This window comes from Chamaea fasciata, unplaced genomic scaffold (assembly GCF_029207755.1).
Source record: "Chamaea fasciata isolate MVZ Bird 193981 ecotype frontalis unplaced genomic scaffold, bChaFas1.0.hap1 SCAF_5, whole genome shotgun sequence".
Lineage (NCBI taxonomy): Eukaryota > Metazoa > Chordata > Aves > Passeriformes > Sylviidae > Chamaea > Chamaea fasciata.
In genome coordinates this window covers 39,134,475-39,152,558 of record NW_027094090.1, presented here as the reverse complement: position 1 = coordinate 39,152,558, position 18,084 = coordinate 39,134,475, and the positions used below count along the sequence as shown (strand labels likewise).

The 18,084-nt window shown below is 36.5% G+C and overlaps 1 protein-coding gene across 6 annotated transcripts in view; it reads left to right on the top strand.

Moving 5' to 3' along the window:
• The window catches only part of PPP1R12A (protein phosphatase 1 regulatory subunit 12A), a 113,362-nt gene extending 96,630 nt beyond the window's left edge, over positions 1 to 16,732 (top strand). For 3 of the 6 annotated variants that reach the window (XM_066183303.1, XM_066183304.1, XM_066183300.1), the window contains 6 exons: positions 621 to 637; positions 1,790 to 1,931; positions 2,553 to 2,657; positions 3,543 to 3,590; positions 8,093 to 8,143; positions 14,569 to 16,732. In XM_066183303.1, coding sequence (XP_066039400.1) covers positions 621 to 637; positions 1,790 to 1,931; positions 2,553 to 2,657; positions 3,543 to 3,590; positions 8,093 to 8,143; positions 14,569 to 14,655 — 450 coding nt within the window. In that variant the 3' untranslated portion in view covers positions 14,656 to 16,732. Of the gene's footprint in view, positions 1 to 620; positions 638 to 1,789; positions 1,932 to 2,552; positions 2,658 to 3,542; positions 3,591 to 7,037; positions 7,069 to 8,092; positions 8,144 to 14,568 lie in introns of all 6 variants that reach the window. The other 3 variants (XM_066183301.1, XM_066183305.1, XM_066183302.1) reach the window with 2 other exon arrangements.
• Positions 16,733 to 18,084: the final 1,352 nt, after the last annotated feature.

The window sequence follows — 18,084 nt, the reverse complement described above, 5'->3', positions numbered from 1 at the left end:
CTCCCTCACTCTTAAGTCATCACTTCTAATTAAGTTTTGCTTGTCACTATACTAAAGAGAGCGTAATTTTTTATCTTACTTTCATTCATTCATTCCAGGTGAATCCACAGAGAAAAAATTTACTGTCATTTAAATTAAGTCTAATAAGCAGTTCCTTATGTTGTTGGTGTAGTAACTTGTTTCCAGTCACGCTATGTTGAAACAGTGATGTTTTGAGCTGAAGTCATTATGTTCAAAACATCATAGCCAATGTTAAAGAAGAGAAGGAAGGAACAGTGAATTCGAGGAACACTGCTCTGATGCCTTTGATAACAGGGAAGCAAACCCAGAATGTACCAACTGCTGAAATAACTCCAATGTTTAGGGCACTCCAGACTTCTAGAGTGTTATGTTAATGTCTTTGTAAATCATACTTTGTCAAGTGCATTCTAACACATCTTTCTTTTCTTTTCTGGACATAACAAAATTGAAGCTTGACACAGTTCAGATAATACATACTGGTGGATATCGTGTGCACTTGACATAACTGTTTAGCTGTATTTGTTCACAGATTGTTATATATTTTAATTAAATTATTGACCAATTCATTCTTTTTCTCTTTTGACCTCTCCCCACCTCAGAGTGAGAGCCTTTCAAGGTATGTGTAATTTAAAGAAATTAATTAGAATTGTTATGCTGTCTGGTTGTCATTTTAAGTTCTTTGTGTACAAATTCCGCTTAAGTCCCGTATTTGGACTGAGCTTTAAAAGGCTGTGATGATGCTTATGTTCCCCATGAAGTATGATTGTAAAGCTGCAGTCCTGCCATGTGTGGGTGGAATACTCCACTCTGGGGAATATGTTGAACTCTGTATTTGTAGTGCACTGAAGACAGGCTGGGCATTTCATAGAACATAGTGGACACAGTAGTGCCCTACAGATTTTTCAGCATGGACCCAGCTTTTGCAAAGAAGACGAGAAGTTCTTGTTGACTCTCTTTTAGAATATTCTACTGAAAATTTTCGATATAACCTCAAGAAAAATGCAGCGTCTGAAAAAATCTTTTCTTAAGATTTGTTAAAAAGTAAATGTTGAAATATTGATAATTGTAAAAAAAGAAAAAGATTTCTTTTTGGACCATTAGCTTTAATTCCTGAATTTTATTATGTTCTGACTGGTGAAAATCTGTTAAATAAAACTGCTCTAACACATGATTAGTGAAGAGTGAACAGTGTGAAATTACTCATAACTTTATTAATACTGGTTGTTATTGAGTTACTAAGATAAAGGCTACTAAAGATTTGTTTCATCAGCTGCCTCTGTTGAAATACTAGGATTCACAGCAAATAGTTTTGAAATCCTGGTTTCTGTAATAAAACTTAAAATTCAACTAGGCCATTCATCTAGTGTTTTCTAAAACACTTCAATTAAACTAATACACTTTAAAAAAATATATATGTTCTTTACAAATAAGGAAGAATTAAGCTAAGCTAGTTTTAAAGTATTTTCAGACATGTGAATATTTGCTTGCATTAAATAATTTAAATACATTTAAAATATTTCTCTGCATGCATTACTCTGCAGACTGAGCAATTTGAAAACATTTTCACTCAGAATCTTGAAGTACTGGAGAATGTAAAAAAGAAATTTGCATCAAATTAGAAGACGAAAATCAAATTTTAGTCTAACGAAAATACATAATTGCTTTTGGTTGTTTTCAGCTGGCTAGCAGCAAACTCAAAATTTGATACGGTCAGGGGGTCTCAGTTTGGCTGCAAAGACAAAGAAAAACCAGGACTTTTCTTTTCCAGATACGATTCGGGATCGCTCAGCATGTCTGCAGGTGATCGTTACGATTCAGCACAGGGGCGAGCAGGGTCACAGAGTTATCTTGAAGATCGAAAACCATACTGCAGTAGACTAGAAAAAGATGATAGCCCTGATTTTAAGAAGGTATCTGATCCAATAAGTTTGGTACAAAAATAGAACTTCATTACTGCTTTTCTTAAATTGTGTGAAAGTAGTCTCACATGGCATCAGAAATGCTGCTTAAAGTAACTTAGCTGGATGGAGAAGCACAGCAACCACTACACTGGGGAAAAATGCACATTATGAAACAGCTTCTGGCTTTTGTACTTTTCAAGGCAAGGGAGAAATCCAGAGGAGCCAAGATACTTTTTTTTTTTTTTACTGTATCATAAGAAAAGTGTCATTAAAACTGATGTATGCATATGTGAAGCCATTTATTATATGTGTGGCAGCTTACATACATATAAGGTAAAAATACGTTTAGATCTTGTTTTAAAGTAGAGGAGGAGTTTGTTGAAAAGTTTACTGTGGTGGGGTAATCTGTGAAGTCTGAAGAAAAAAGGTGGCTTAATTATATGTAAGTTGTGTGCTTGTTTCTAGAAATAATTCGTAACAGTTCCTTACCCTGCTTGCTAATTTTAAATATCTTTACTTCTTGGACTGTTAATGTATTTGTTAATTTTACATGTGGTTCAGTCATACTTTTGAAGTTTTTTGGCTAATCTCACTATCATCTGATATTTTTTAACAAATATTTTCTCTTAGCTTTATGAACAGATTCTAGCTGAAAATGAAAAACTGAAAGCACAGTTACATGACACCAACATGGAACTTACAGATCTTAAGCTACAGTTGGAGAAGACCACTCAGGTTTGTATAAAACAAAAAGGCATGTACGTAACCAACCGTGTAGATAGTAAACCAGAACCACCCCAGGCTATGGGCTGCACTTTACTAGGCATCAGCTTTGTTTTTTATCCAGAGATGGGAATGGAGAAGAGTATTCTCCCTTTCTAAAGAGAAAAGAGTGCAGGATTCTGGTCTTCTGCTGTGAACAAAATGTGTGAGACTGCTTCTTGCCTACTTAAGTAGTAGTGGTTCTTGCCATACATGTATCTGCATGTAACTTTTTTGCAGGGTAGGAGTAAACACTTTCTACACTGTTAAGCTTATATTCAAACTGACAATCAGGGTTGATTGATTAATTCATAAACCTGCTGGCAAGTTGGCATAACCTGCCAGTTCTTCCTGGCTGGTTAGATAGCTTTATCTTGGAAATGAAGAGCAAATAATGCATTCCTGTTACCAGTAACTGTTGTCAGATAACTGCGCTGCATACACTTACACAAGACACATATGCTGGAGTTAGGTTTGTCTACTCTTGCTGTAGAGTATTTCATATTGTCGGATCATATTTACAACAATTTACGTGTACTTAATTGTCTTTCATGTGTACCCTGCAAATGTTGGTGAAGAACATATAAAAGATGCCTGTTTTGTAACACTTTTAGATAGAAATACTGTGTTACTCCTGTTAGCCAAAGGCTGTGCAATGATTAAATTACAGGTATGGCCAAAGAAGAAGTGCATGGGAAATCCAGCTTATTCTTTATTTTGGTGTTACTTCCCTGAACATACTTTAAAATATTTTTGATTACATACTTCAGACAGATACTAAAATGTCTAATTGTTTTTTCCTCAGTTCTGTGTTGTTTCAAAGCACATGCCAATGTCTTCATCAATTTTGTGTTTCAGAGACAAGAAAGATTTGCTGACAGATCACTCTTGGAAATGGAGAAAAGGGTGAGTTTTTGCCAAAGAACTTTTAAATACTCCAATTCAAGCTTTGTTTTAGTTTGTTTTGCAACCCCTGGTTTGGATATATTTTAGTAGGAACAGAAGTCATTCCTATAGCTTGCATTTTTTAGAAGATTTGGGGATTTTAGGTTTCAAAATGGCAATGAATGTGAGATGGGAATACTCTTAAGAATTGCCTTTAGTTTGCCTGTTCGTTTGTGATAACCAGTTTCTTAACTCTGCTGCCCTCCAGGGATCTGCCACTTGTTCCAGCTCATCCAAAAAATTGTTGGCATTCCATAGGGTTAAGCAGATTCATTGTGTCTCATCTTCTAACACATTTCCAAGATTCAGAGCAGCTAATTTCCTCAGAGCCTTCCAGAGGCACCAATTATTGTTGGTAATGAGAGAACTGTTTCTGCCTCACAGACATGAGACCTTAAACCTGCTAATGATATAAAATTATCTTTATCTGCCTCTTTTCTTGCAGTGTAACTTATTCCAGAGGAATATTGTAATAGGGTAGGGTAGGAGAAAGTGGAAGAATGAGTAAGCAGTGCAGGAAGAGGGGCATCAGGGTCAGAGACAAACCTCAATTGAATAGGAAAGAAGTCATGCAGTAAATTCATATGTGAGATAGACTACAGGAATTATTTCAGAAGTTGGACACATGATAATTTTAGGCTGTAGTTTCATGCTAATTTAAAATCCAACCGTGTTAAGGTTTAGTTTCACAGCAATGTAAAGCAAAATACATTGATTTTGTGGTGGTCTTGGCTTCCTTCATGACTCTAAACACCATGTGTTCTTTTCTTCTCCCTTGATCCTGGAGTGACACATTAGAGACAAACTAGAAAAAAAAAATAGACTTTGGCAGTAAGAAGTGATGTGGTAAACATTTATTTATCCCTGGTAAATTTCATATTCATTTGCCTTTTATGTTGATTTTCCAGTATTTTAGGTTTCAAAATCAAGTTTTAGTTATACAAAACTGTCCAGTATATAAACAAACAGATTTTACAGGAGCACATGGAGATGTAGAAATAGTCTCAGGCACTTCCTGAAATGTCATTATCTTTATTTCAATAGTCTCTGAGTTAATTGCTGCCATTTAGCACCTACTTCTCTTTTTAATTTTTTGGCATCCTAGTATGGGCAGTGATACCATCAGTAGAAAGGTTTCAGCAGCAGATAATTGGTTTTTTCTTGCTAGCATGGCCACACAAGTGTACATTTAATTATTTAATAGTGGTAGCTCTATCCATTACTGTGTGGGTTCATAGGCAATGCATGGAGTACTGCGTAGATAGACATTATTTAGCTTTAAATTACAGCTTTCTCCTAAAAGAGGCCATTGCATTAAAACAACTGGCTTTTTTAGAAATTCTTGCACTATTTTTTTTAAGACATTCAGTCCAACAGCAAAATGTCTTTCAGAAATGGTTTGGTTATTTTTCCCCTAAATGTATTAATATTAAAGCTAGTGGACAAAATAATTAACTTAGTGATGTATGTATGTAACTTAGGTGCTGTATGGCTGAAACAGGATTTACATCTGAATCTTGTTTATAATTACACACTTCTTTTCAGACAGGATTTAAATGAGGAATATATTTATGTTTGTGTTTTCTGTGTTGTTTAAATCTGAAGTTTCACTTTGAATGTGACTGCAGCAGGATTCTCAGCTGCTAGTCATCAACAGCTGATCTCTAGAAATCAGCTTATCAAATTCAGCATTTCAAAATCATTTTCAAGACACCTTTTTAATGTGTAGTGTAACAATAAAAATGCAGAAATTAAAAGAAATTGTAGAGCTTTTCTCAGTATAATTTTCCAAGAACATGACTTAACTAAAACAAAATATAAAAGTGAAGATTTTTGTATAAATCACGTAATGAAGAAGAGAGGGCCCAAGTAAAGTAGTGAGGAAAAATAGTAAGAAACAAAAAGCAGACAGAGAAAGAGCTGGAGGCAACTTCAGACTATGCCGTTTTCAAGCTGAAACCTGCCTTTTCAGTGAAGAAAATGAGAATATATATTAAGCCTAGATTTGCACAGTAGTGAAATTCAGAAAATACTGGCTTTTAATTTTATTTAAATTCACCCTTCGGAAGTGGGTTTCCATGGTGTGACTTGGTGATGCATTGTGAAAATGGGTCATTTGAAAACTGTTTACCAGAAAGGGGCCATTTCCATTGGAATGGAGATACAGATCAGAGCACACATGCAAGGTCCTAGCAATACATGGTCAAAAATAAGAGTTTCATTAACAACCTGACACTCTTCCATATAAGCTAACAGCCCTTTGCAGAATTTTGTATGACGTGATAATAAAACTTAAAACCAAAACTTAAACTTACAGGTTTCAATCTGGATTAGAATTCAAAAAACTGTAGGTACCTTTAAACAAATTTTTCCCAAATTTAGAATTCTTCAGCTGGGAATTTGAATTGTGGAGAGGTGTATTTCTTTGTATTATTGAATATACAAGTATAGGTTGGCATATACATCTGATTTTAATTCTTAAAAATTGTGTAGCACTGGGGGGGGGTCAGTTTTTCATATGTGTATAGTGTGTACCTCAGTCTCACTGCATAATCATGTGGCTCCAAGTTGCCTTGATAAATACAAATGAACTATTGTATTTTATAAGATGAGAAATTAGCATCTATTTTTTTTCTTTTTTTTGTGAGTTAAAAATGTTCCTTGGCATACCTTACAGAGTTGAGGAAGTATATCATAAAATTCAGGCCTCATAGATCTCAAATACTTTCTTTGAGTCCATCAAATACCACTGGCAAATCTTCTCACTGACACTGCAATGCATTATTTCATTGGCATCCCTCAAGCCAGTTCCTAAAAGAGTAAGCAGTTCAAGAGAAAGAGGAACATAGCCTAATCTAAGAGGAACAAAACAGGTTTTACAAAACAGGTTTTTTTATTCTATCTGGACCAGTCTATTTGTTTCTTTTGTATCATGTGAATTATAAATTAAAGATTTTACTGAATTGGTGTTTATTGCTAAGAGACAAGCTCAACATGCTGGTTAAGCAAATGCTTCAAAAGGATTATAAATTTCTAGACACCTGAAATTTTGAGATTTATTTGATCATTCATCTCTTGGTAATTGAAAAAATTGTTGACTATTGCTTAATATAGGAACACATAATATACATTATTCTGTAAAACTAGTAGGTAACAGATAAAATTCTAAGTACTGTAAGACAGTGTGGGATTTTTGTTAGTTACTTACATCCATTAACTCGCTGGTAATTGTATAATTGTCATTATAAAAAAATCTTAATTTGAAGGAGTTAAGTACATTAAGTAGTAACAACTGCAGTAATATATTTATTACTTTGATAAAAATTAAAGTTGTTTGCTATAATGGGAAAATGTTGGGGTGTAACTGCACTGTGGTTAAACTAAATTCAAATGATTTATATCTGAAAGGTGTCCGGCAAGAGTCAGTATCTACTGGGCGGTATGATCTAACCAAAGTTTTACACACCTCAGTCAATGCTGCTTGCTGTTTGCATAACACCATTGTATGCAGATGCATATGTCCACTTTGCAATAATCTGTTGCTTCTGCCTCTCACCCTCTGGAAAAAAATCTGAATGTAGAGTACTGATAACTGCAGCTGCTTTTAAATGAGATACACTGCATCATCTGACACAGGAAAGCAAGCAATCAAGCTATAAACCCCAGAGTCTATTGCATTAGCTGCTCATCTGTCAGATGTGTTGAAAAATAGGTTTAAACAAAATAAAAATGTATGTGCACTGCAGACTGCAGTGTAGTATAGAAAACCCTAAGCTAACTTTCCATAAGCTGGCTTGGTTATATACTCGATGCAATCAAGTTCATATACAAAGGATAATTTCTCCTGCTTCTCAGGTAAAAAGGGAAATAAAAGGAAAATTAAACTGTACGAGAAATGCAGAAAATACTCAGGAAACATTTTCTCAAGAAGCAGCTAATGTCACGTAACTCGATTTCTTTGGTACTGAACTAAGTCCTATAATGTCAGTTGTAGCAACACTAGGTTGCAGTTCAGAGTGTGGACAGATCCCACTGAGCTGAGACAGATGTTTCAGCTGCCTTTGTCTGTGAAAGCTTATGCTTTTGTGCTTGTTTCTTTTAATATTCTTGTTTGTTTCTAATAATTTTCTGCATTTCTTGGATATTAAGGTCTTACAAAAGCCTAGCTCATGAAAAATAAATCCAAACAAGTTGTACTTAAAACCTTTCTAAATTAGTGAAAAGGAAGGGGTATGTTTTGTAGGACTTGATATGAATTTCTATATCTCTTCCTCTTTGGATATTAAAATTCCATATTGACCAAATTTCTATATATCACTGCCATCACAAGTTTTCTGTCCACACTGTGCTTTTGGTTGTATGATCTTTGAAACTTGAAGTATTTCACTGTTACCACAGTATTTACAAGCTGTAATTTTTAAAACATTGTGTTGTTCAGCATTAACACACATCTTTTGATTTAGGAAAGAAGAGCACTAGAAAGAAGGATATCTGAAATGGAAGAGGAACTGAAAGTAAGTAAATTAGTACACTATTAATACCAAAGTGTGTTAACTATGTCAGTGAGACGTGTAGTCTGGCAGTATGACTGGTCTCTATGTTTTCACTAGAAAACAACTAAGTTACAGCTGCATGTCAGAATCACTCCTGTCACACAGCTTGTAGCATAAGCAGCTGTACGTGTACGACTGCAAAGATGGGACTGAGTTCTAGGAGTTTATAACAAGTCTAAACAAGAAACATTCAGAGGTGGTTAGAGTGACACTCATCTTGAGCTAATCAAGATGGAATTGCAGTCTGCGATTTTGATGTGATACTCCTAAGTTTTATTTACTAATTGCTGTCAGTAAAATCCATTATTATTAAATAGTGGTAGCATATAATTGTATAGATATTTAAGCATTAAATGTTGTTTCAGTCTTTATCTCATGTTCTTTATTAATTAGATGGCATGTTACAATATCAAAACTTCTGTTTGTATGGTGTGAATCAGGTTTTAGTTAACAAAATGCAGTAGGTAGATTTGAGCTGTTGACAAATGAGTAACACCATATTGACTTCTGCTTTTTTCAGCTATGTATAAAGTGAATCTCAGAAGCAATATTCTCTTTAAAATAAATTTCATTTCTGTTTTGTTTGGGTTTTTTAACCAGTCCTTATCAATGTCAAACCCTCTGATATGATTAAGGGTGAGAATTCAGGTGTGTTTATTTCCTATTATGTCCTTTCATATAAACATTGGACATCGCCAACCAAACTCATAGAGTTTAAGTGGAACGTGAAAGCACCATTATTTCGACATTTGATACTTGTCACTAATTAATAAGAAGTTTCCTTTTGAGCTCCCTCTGGTGCCTGGAAATGGCATTAACTTCCAAATACTTCTCATTAAAATACATGCACCAAGTTCTGTTGAAGTAATTGAAGCTGGCAGGCAGAAGAGCAACTGTGATGCCTCTGGCTCCCTTGGATTCAGACCAAGATAGTTTGCTGTAAGGGAGGACACAAGGTCTGTGATTTCTTGAGGGGTCTTCCGAAGTAAAATACAGCTAAAACAAACTATGGTAGTGGAAAATAATTGTCTGCGTAAGAGTAGAAGACAGGATGTGAGTTTCTAGGGAAAGCTGGGCTTCTGATAAAAATAGAGTATACAAATATATTTCTTTTTCGAAAAGTTTGCTTTCAATAAGCAATAAGTGAAAATTTTGAATTAAAGATTAAATATTCTTCCCATAGTTTGTTGCACAGTTGTTAAAAAGTATATCTTAAATGTATCATTATGCAGAGGGTTTTGAATAGGAGATTCAGTTTGTGCAATTAGGATGTTAAGTGAAGAATTCCAGGAATAGCTTTCATTGTTAATGCATCCTGAACTGTTTTGGAAAGCTGTGACTAATCACTGCTGGTACTTAGATTGCTTTTCAAGAATGTGCCACTTGTTTGATACTTTCCTTTCACAGCAGCTTATTTGCTTTAAACAGGTCTGTCTAAGTTCTTTTTCAATTCTGCTCATCGAATATACATGTGGGGGTTTTTTTTCTCATTTTCACTCCTATTTCTTTGATTCCTGCAGAACCTGCAACAAATAAAGCAGATTCAATCTTTGAAACACATAAATGAGCGGCTGGTGATTGAGAATAGGGCCTTGACCCGAGTGCTTGCCAAGTTGTCAGGGTCCTGTAGGCAACTGCGCTCTGTGGACTTGTAATTTCTTCCTTCTCCTTTGTTTAGCCAGGCAGGTGTTGACATTCAGTTTGTGCTTGGGCAGAATTTGACTATTAACACTTGTGTGTCAGAAACTGACTCAGTGCTGCTGGTTCTGGAGGTGTGGCTAAAGCTAAAGCATGGTGCCCAGTGTACAAGCAGTTGTGCTGGTGTGGTGTGGTATTGCCTCTGCTAGCACTGAACCTTGTTCTTGAAGATAAATTGGCAAGGATCCAGGAGATCTTTGACATGTTAAAATCTTGGCAACAACTGAAAGGATTTGGATTTGCATGAGGATATACTAAAGGCAGTCTCTTGTTTTGATGTTTGTGTAAATGCTCAAATGGATTTGCCTCTAGTTTTCTAACAAATTGAAATTAAGATTTGAGCTTTCTTATTGCAGTTTGGTTTAAATGCATAGAGCTGATAAAAGTTTCGTCTTAACAAAAGAGTGTTTGAGAACTGGCTTCAGTACGGTGCATTTCTGAACAGTTGCATTAGCAACCATTTTTCTTTTATTTGTGTGTTTCAGTGTTTCAGAGGGAACCAAAGGATTGGTTTTTCAGAAATGTATTGAGATTTCAAGCTGATTACTGTTTTCATGTGTTAACTTCCCATTTGGGTCTTGCCAATCCTTATTTTTACCTAGACAACTTAAAACATCCAGTTCTAGTGCAGAGTTAAGATTATTAATTTGTATTGCTATGTATATAGGCATCCCAGTGTGGATGAGAGTCTTACAATGCATGGACTGTAAAATCACAGACACAAAAAAACCCCTGCCTAGTGTGTCAGATTGGTTCAGACCCCTTCTGATAAAAGTATGAACTGCTTTGAGTTTCATCTTGGAAAACAATGCCAGTCTGTAGTTCTTAGTGTTATTGCAGGGCTGTTTCAGAAACTTGTGGAAGGTTCAAAATTTACATGAAGATCAGAATGTGGTTTCATGCTACACTAAATCTATATGCCTTTCTTCCTCTTGAATATAACAAGTGTGTAAGCTGGAGGTTACAGTGACCTTTTAAGATGTGAAAAAAATAAACCAGCCTTCTGGCACAGTGACTCTTGCTAAACTGCTTCCTTTCATCCACCCCCCTTCCCACTTAGAAAGGAACAGTGGTGAGTGTACATTCTGCTCAGAATGTGATCTTGGGTTTTCCCCACTAAGAGGCCTGAAATGAAGAGGTTTATCCTTTTCTTGGTGCCTTTCTGGAATTGGACTAACATTAGGATGTGGTGTTCCTGATCCAGGCCCTGCATTCCTCAATGCTCCCTGGTGTTAACCCTTACAGAGCAAGTGAAGTCAGCTCACTGACCTGGCTGAAAACAAATCCCTTTATTCATGATAGTACAATCTCACCCCAGTATTGATGGGTCACTAAATTAACTGTGCAGAAAGCAGCAGGAGGACACTGCTGCATGAGGAGGGAGAGCTGTCCCTTTAGGGCAGTCATCTTACATCAGCCTCAGCAAACAATGTGGTTTTTCAACACAGCTGAGCTAATCTAATGACTGCTGTCCACAGCTACACATCCATACTGTCTTTTTTTTTCTTTTCTTTTTTTTTCTTTTCTTTTTTTTTTTTTTCCTTTTTTTTTTTTTTTTTTTTGCTAGCACTGGTATTCCTTTAACCATGGTAAGCCATTTGGGGTATTAACCACAGAAAACCATTCAGTATTCCTCTCCATAGCAGGAGTTTTCAATGGCAGGGCGTTGTGGAGTTTGAGTAGCCTGACCAGCAAAAGAGAAGCAATGGAAACACAGCAGGGAGCCTTGACAGTATGATGGTAGGTTAACAATAGCAGTGTGCTTGAGTAATCTGAACAGGTACTTCAGCAGTTCATGAGGTTTTTTAATCTTCATTAATCAAGTGGTTTTGCATGTACGAACTGGTAAATCCTCCAGCAAACACAGACATGATTATTATTGTACTGATATGAGATGGCTCCACATACATCAGATGATTATTGAATCATTATCTGCTGAATGCAAAGTTACTAGCTAGTCATGATACAGACAGACAAAACAGTGCATTTTTAATGTTACACCAGAATCTCATCATAGGAAGATGCTTTGCTATTTTAGTGAGAAGCAAATTGGAATTCAAAATGCAGTATGTTACGGTAGTTTTAACTGAGTTCACTGCAAAGGCGTTTTTTCCCTCCCTCTGGACATTAAAAGTGTATGGTGTCACCTCACAAGAAGTTTGAGTACCCATGGAAATGCACTGCTCCAAGAGAATTGTTTAAAGTATGTGGGGATTAGTATAGATCAGAAGTGTAAGTATTTAAGGTGACTTGTGCTTACTCTTCCTGATGAATCTCCTGCTATTCACAGAACGGTAGAATTATTTAGATGGGAAAAGACCTCTAAGGTCATCAAGTCCCACCAGTACCCCAGCACAACCACTCCTAAACCATGTCCCTGTGTGCTGCTTCTACACATCTTTGAAATACTTTCAGGGATAGTGACTCCTCCACTTCCCTGGGCAGTCTTGACAACCATGTTGGTGAAGAAATTTTTCCTACTATGCAATATAAACCTCTCCTAGTGCAACTCAATGCCAATTTATCTTGTCATATAACCCTTTTGTCTCCTATCAGTCTTCCCCTATTCTCCTAGCAGACTCACAACAAAAGAGAAAATATTTCCTTAAGACCTGTTCTACCTATTAATTGGATCAGGCTTAAAATCTACCTACAGAGATTTGCAGATATATAATGGTACTGGATTATGTTAAAGCTCTAATTTTGAACAGTGGATTTTGTTAAAGTAGTTCACCAGAAAATCTGCCTCTCTGTGGGTCTGTCTCTATGTAATTAACCATTATGGGCTGCAGCTCCCTCCCTACTCAGTAAGTTGAAAAAGGCCTGTGACATTCCTGGATTTACTTTGAGGTTTCATTGAAATGCACACACAGCACTAATTCTCACAATGCCTATTTAACCAGTACAAAACCAGACTCCCTTGATTTCCCTGTGCATGGCTAGATGAGGGTTGTTGTAGTACCTTTGGTATGAGATCTGTAGCAGAACGCAAGGGAGGAAGAACAGATTGTGGTTGGTTTGCCTGAACAAATGGATGTTCCATTGTTTGCAGACACTTGCATATTATCTGGATAGGATCCCTATCCTGGACAACAGTAGGGTTTTTTTTGCAGCTTAGATTTAAGCAATAATGCTTGAAAATTGCCCAAAGATCACTCATGTTGCCCAATTTCAAACATATTGGCATGGTTTTTGAAAGTAATCAGCATTTTACAGCTCCTTTTGTTCAGAGCGCAGCTCTCACTTGACTATAATGGAGGCTTCCCTGTGACTCTAAAGAGCTCAACTTAGGTGGCTTCCCCTAGGCTCCACCATAAAACAGAGCTGGAATCAAGGGTAGCAGAATGATTTTTGCCTACTCTAATGGTAGAGACCACCTTCTTTCTTCTTATGGTCTCCTGTCAACTTCATTTCACATGCTTTGGTATTTGCAGGGAAATAAACTAGAGATCTACAACTGCAGTCATTTTCAGTTCACCATCCTGTTTCACTGTGAAAGGGTCTGCAGTTCAGTGAAGTGAGTGTGGACAGAAGGAGATGTAGAAATGAAGTCTTTAGTGCACAGTTAATTAACCCTGCGTTTTTAAACTTCACAGTTCTTTATATTGCATTATAATGTTCTGAATATAATGGGATTGAAAGTATAATTTTGCTTGAATAAAATGAAAATAAATTAGTCCCAAGAAAATAATGAAGATTAGGATAACAGGTTTTTCATAGGTTGGTAGCTGAACTTAGACATCCTGCATACACTTGAGGTTACTGAGTAACCACTATGCAGGAATAGGCTGTTACCTCCTGTGTAAAACCCCTGCTAGAATCCATAGGTGTAATTTAGCAGTGAGTGTGATAGATGGTTTGTTATCAGTGTGTGACTGTAGATACAGAGAACTGCTGAGATAATTTCTGGTTTCTCTGGCAAGCTGAATTCTCCCAGTACCAACCTCTGTGTGCCCTGACTTGTCCTTCTTTCCTATCTGATCCAGTCCAACTCTCACCTCATTTGGCTTCTGCCTTGCAGCTTTTGTGCTCGTGTGTCACCCATCTCCTTTGGCAGCCGTAACTTGCTGTTCCCTAACCTGTCTGCCTGAATGTGTAGCCTGGTGTTGCTGTGATCTCTTTCAGTGATCTGATCTTGTGTGAACTATGCTATTCAGGGACATGATCTCAAATTACAGGATGTGTGCTTCAACATGACTTTGGAAGTGGTTGGAGGATTAATGCTATGAGCTAACAAGCTGAATCACACTGTATCTGATCAGGATGAAATCATCCAAGAGCACAGTGGTAGAGATGCTTAGCCACAGCATGTTTTTTTGAAACTCTGCAAGTGCAGTATAGACAAGCCTCTTTAAATTGTTGGTAGTTAATTTCCCCCTGCCCCCCTTCCTCCCCCCTGGAATTTGAAGTATTTCATTACTTTCCTCATGCTACTATTAATGCTTTTGTCAGAGGCTGGTCATCTGCACCACTGAGTTTTAGTGCATCTAGTCCAAGCAAATGAAATCTCTAACCCTTACATGTATCATGCTAAAAGGGGAGATTTTTCTGAGCTGCTGATATGGAGTGTGAAAACTGCCAAGATATTTAAGCTGAATAAAGATTTTTTACTCACAGTCCTTGTCTAGTCTTGCTGCTTCTACTTGGGGTTGTAACAGCAAATAACCATCATGTTTCATTTTTCATAGATGCTACCAGACCTGAAGGCAGACAACCAGAGGCTAAAAGATGAAAATGGGGCCTTGATCAGAGTTATAAGCAAACTTTCCAAATAAAGGGTTTACTACAGCAGCAAGTAATGGTATTGCACATCACTAGTAACTCCAGTGGACCATGGTGTGGCAGTCACTGGAAGTGTGGGAAGATCCTTCGGAGACTGTCATTTTCAGATATCCTGCCAAACACCCTCTTACCTGTGTGTTTTTTTGTATCAAGATCATTGTTTCTGTTAAAATGCAGCTGCTGAGAAGATAAAATGACTGAGAAATCTTGTTTACAGCCACAGCATAATAAGGAAAGTATTCAAGGCCAGATACGCCTCAGATATTTAACCAGTAAGCCTTAGTTGTACATAAACACTTTTACATCAACAAAAGCTTTCAGCTCTCACAGACGACAGTTACTCAATAATGTTTTTGTTGTGCCACAATTCCCATTTTTTCCTATACTCAATTTTTCTTTAAGATATAAGTTTGGAATTTTTTTTCCCTTCTAATTTTTCATGTACCAGATTTTCTTGTACAGTGTTTTCACAGCTTTACCATTTGCAGAGACCACACACCCTTTTAAATTACATAATTTGTGTAGCTAACTAGAGTTGTATTGTCCAACCACCTGGAACAGAGATGTTTGGTGGAACATTTGCTTTCACTGTTTGTGCAATATGCATTTATTTCCTATACAAAATGCTTTAAAAGTCAGTTGAAACTAGAAATATTTTAAGAGTCCTGTTTTCTGCCTTTATTGGTCACTTTAAAATAAAAAAAAAAAAAAAGAAAAAAAAAGAAGTTTGTAGTGAAAGACGTTAGATCCTGTAATCGTCACATTCATTTGAGCAGGTACTGAGTGATGCTGTATATATAGATGTGTACTGGTTTGATTTTTCAGACCACCACGTGGCATGCTTGAATATATTTCCCTATTGCAAATGTCTGTTAATGCAAATTAGGCTATCCAGAATAGTGTGTTTAACAAAGTTCGTTAATTTTTATGGTATAAAGAATTTAGACATTGTACATTGTATGGAGCCCTATCTTTACAAAAGGTCTAAACTATATAAAAACTTTATTATCTTTTTGTCCCATTTTTTTTTCATTTGATAGTGTTCACCATAATAAAAAAATGCATAAATATAACTGCTTCACTACATTTCACATACCTGTATTTATCTGAGTGCTGTCCAAAACTGTTGTGCTAGCCAAAGTAATGTACTAAATCATTTGAAAAGCATAACCCATTACACTCACAATAATGTTTATATGCACTGTTGTTGCCCTGTGAGAAGGCATCCAATTTGATAACACCATGTCAGACCATTTTATACATTTCAGTGGCCTTTAAAAACAAAAAAGTACTTAAGTGAAGATCGTTTTTGTTAGAAACAGCTTTTATATTTTCACTAAACCATTCAAAATATGACATCCTATTGGCACATAGTTTATTGCCTAAAACCACTGAAAAGATCAGCCATTAAAACAAATTGTACATTGTAAAGCTTGTAGTAGCTATTGTATTATTGATTATATTGTATACTATATTAAATGTGAATTTGTACCCCTTCATTTAAAAAAGGTCATTGTGTTCTACTGCCTCCTTGGGGTGGGGGGGGGAGGGTTAGCTTTACAGGGGTGGGATATGTTTTGGTAAGGAAGACATGATGTCCTCTCTCTGTTGATTGGTTTTTTGAAGATGTAAGGTTATGCTCTTACTACCAAGCTCAGGATTTTTGATTTTAAAGGTACACGGATAGTTTGAGATATCTTATTGTAATTGATCTGTATGAGAGGTGGGTCTGAACCATAGGGACTTCCATTGTCTTACGCTAACATAAAATAAAGAATTGAATGGCTGCAACATATTGAGTTCTGTTACAAGACAGTTAGGCATATTCTGGATTATATTTGGTAAAGTTTGGGTGCCTGTGAATGATTAAATACGTGTTTCTAATATTTTAGTGTTTTATATTTAGGTTATTTATTCTTTATATCTAAAAAATGAATGGCTACTGTGCTATATTGATTTTATTGGTAGTACTGAGCAGACCTTGTATCTGCATGAAACTAGTTGCAAAACCCACTATTTTGGAAAAAAAAAATGTATTTTGACATATACAAATAAAATGAATACAAAATATTTTAAATGTGTGAAAGTTTTACTGATAAGACATTGAAATTTGTTATGAATTTAAACCATGTTATAAGTTTGCTATTTAAATTCTTTGGTGGGCATTTTTCATTCATTGCGTTACTTGGATGCAAGGTTCAAGTACCTTTCAAAGATTGTAATCAGATTGTGATTATTTGCACATCATTGTACATGCACATCTGTAAATGCAACAGTAAAAATGCCATATTTATGCAATCTGTAACAACTTGGACAAATGTTTATATATTTTACATAAACCTGTCTGTGTGCAGAATCTGAGAACCATTTTTTACGTGATATTAACCTAATCTCACAAAGCAATTGCTAAACTCGTGTCATTGTCTTATTGTTCCTGATTGTGTTCAAGATCCACTACATCCCCAGAATATCCAACTACAACAGAGAGAAGAATGGGTCGTGGAAGACTTTTATTATTTAGGAGACTGTCTGCATGTAAGAAGTATATTACTGCTGGCTGGTGACTCTGACAGGCATCCTTAAATGACTAATGCCTTGAGTGGTAATTCAAATCAGCAACTTAGATTATCTGGGGACTTGTCACAGTGGGGAAAGGTATCTCTGTGTCCAGAATTAACATCAAATACAGGGGCATGGACGTAGCTGGTGTGGAGAGTGAAGAGGCAAAGTGCTTGCCCAGAACCAGCTCCAGCCATGGAGGGAGCCGTAACCTGGGGAGGTGTAATGAGTGCAGGACACTCAGTGGGAGGAGAGTGCAGGAAGCATAGCTGCATAAGGGCTGCCTGACCTTTATGGCTCCAAACAATAGCAGTTACCTAGAAGAAAAAACTCAGGAACTGGAATTTCATTTTTTGCCCACCTTGTCTCCCTTATAAGCAATTTCTTCTGAGCCTTCCTAATTCATACTACATACTGCTTTACTGCTGTTTCCTTGCCAGATCCCCAAAAACACAGCTCTGATCCATAATGTGCAGGTCAGTGTGTTTGTTTACTCAGCACCAAGTACAAAATGTGAATCTCAGAATTCACTCATTCAGAAATACTATCCCAGCTAAAGTTGGGTTGTGCTCATATGAACATTAAACTGTATTAATCTTACCTGTCCAGTATTCCTGGCCACTTTTCATCTGCTGCCGTAAGAGCAGATGGGTTGCCGTACAAGGGTCCTCTCATTTCTGTTTCAGGAAGAGTAGTTACGTACATACATTTTAGACGAGAAAAAGGCATGCTTTTGGGTTTCTGAGGATACCTGCCTTAGGAGATGTGTGCTGAGGGAGAAATTTTAATTACTTCACCTCCATCAGACACAAATGGACTCTCTCTGTGCTGGCTCCTGCCCCTGCTAGCTGGCATAACCATGA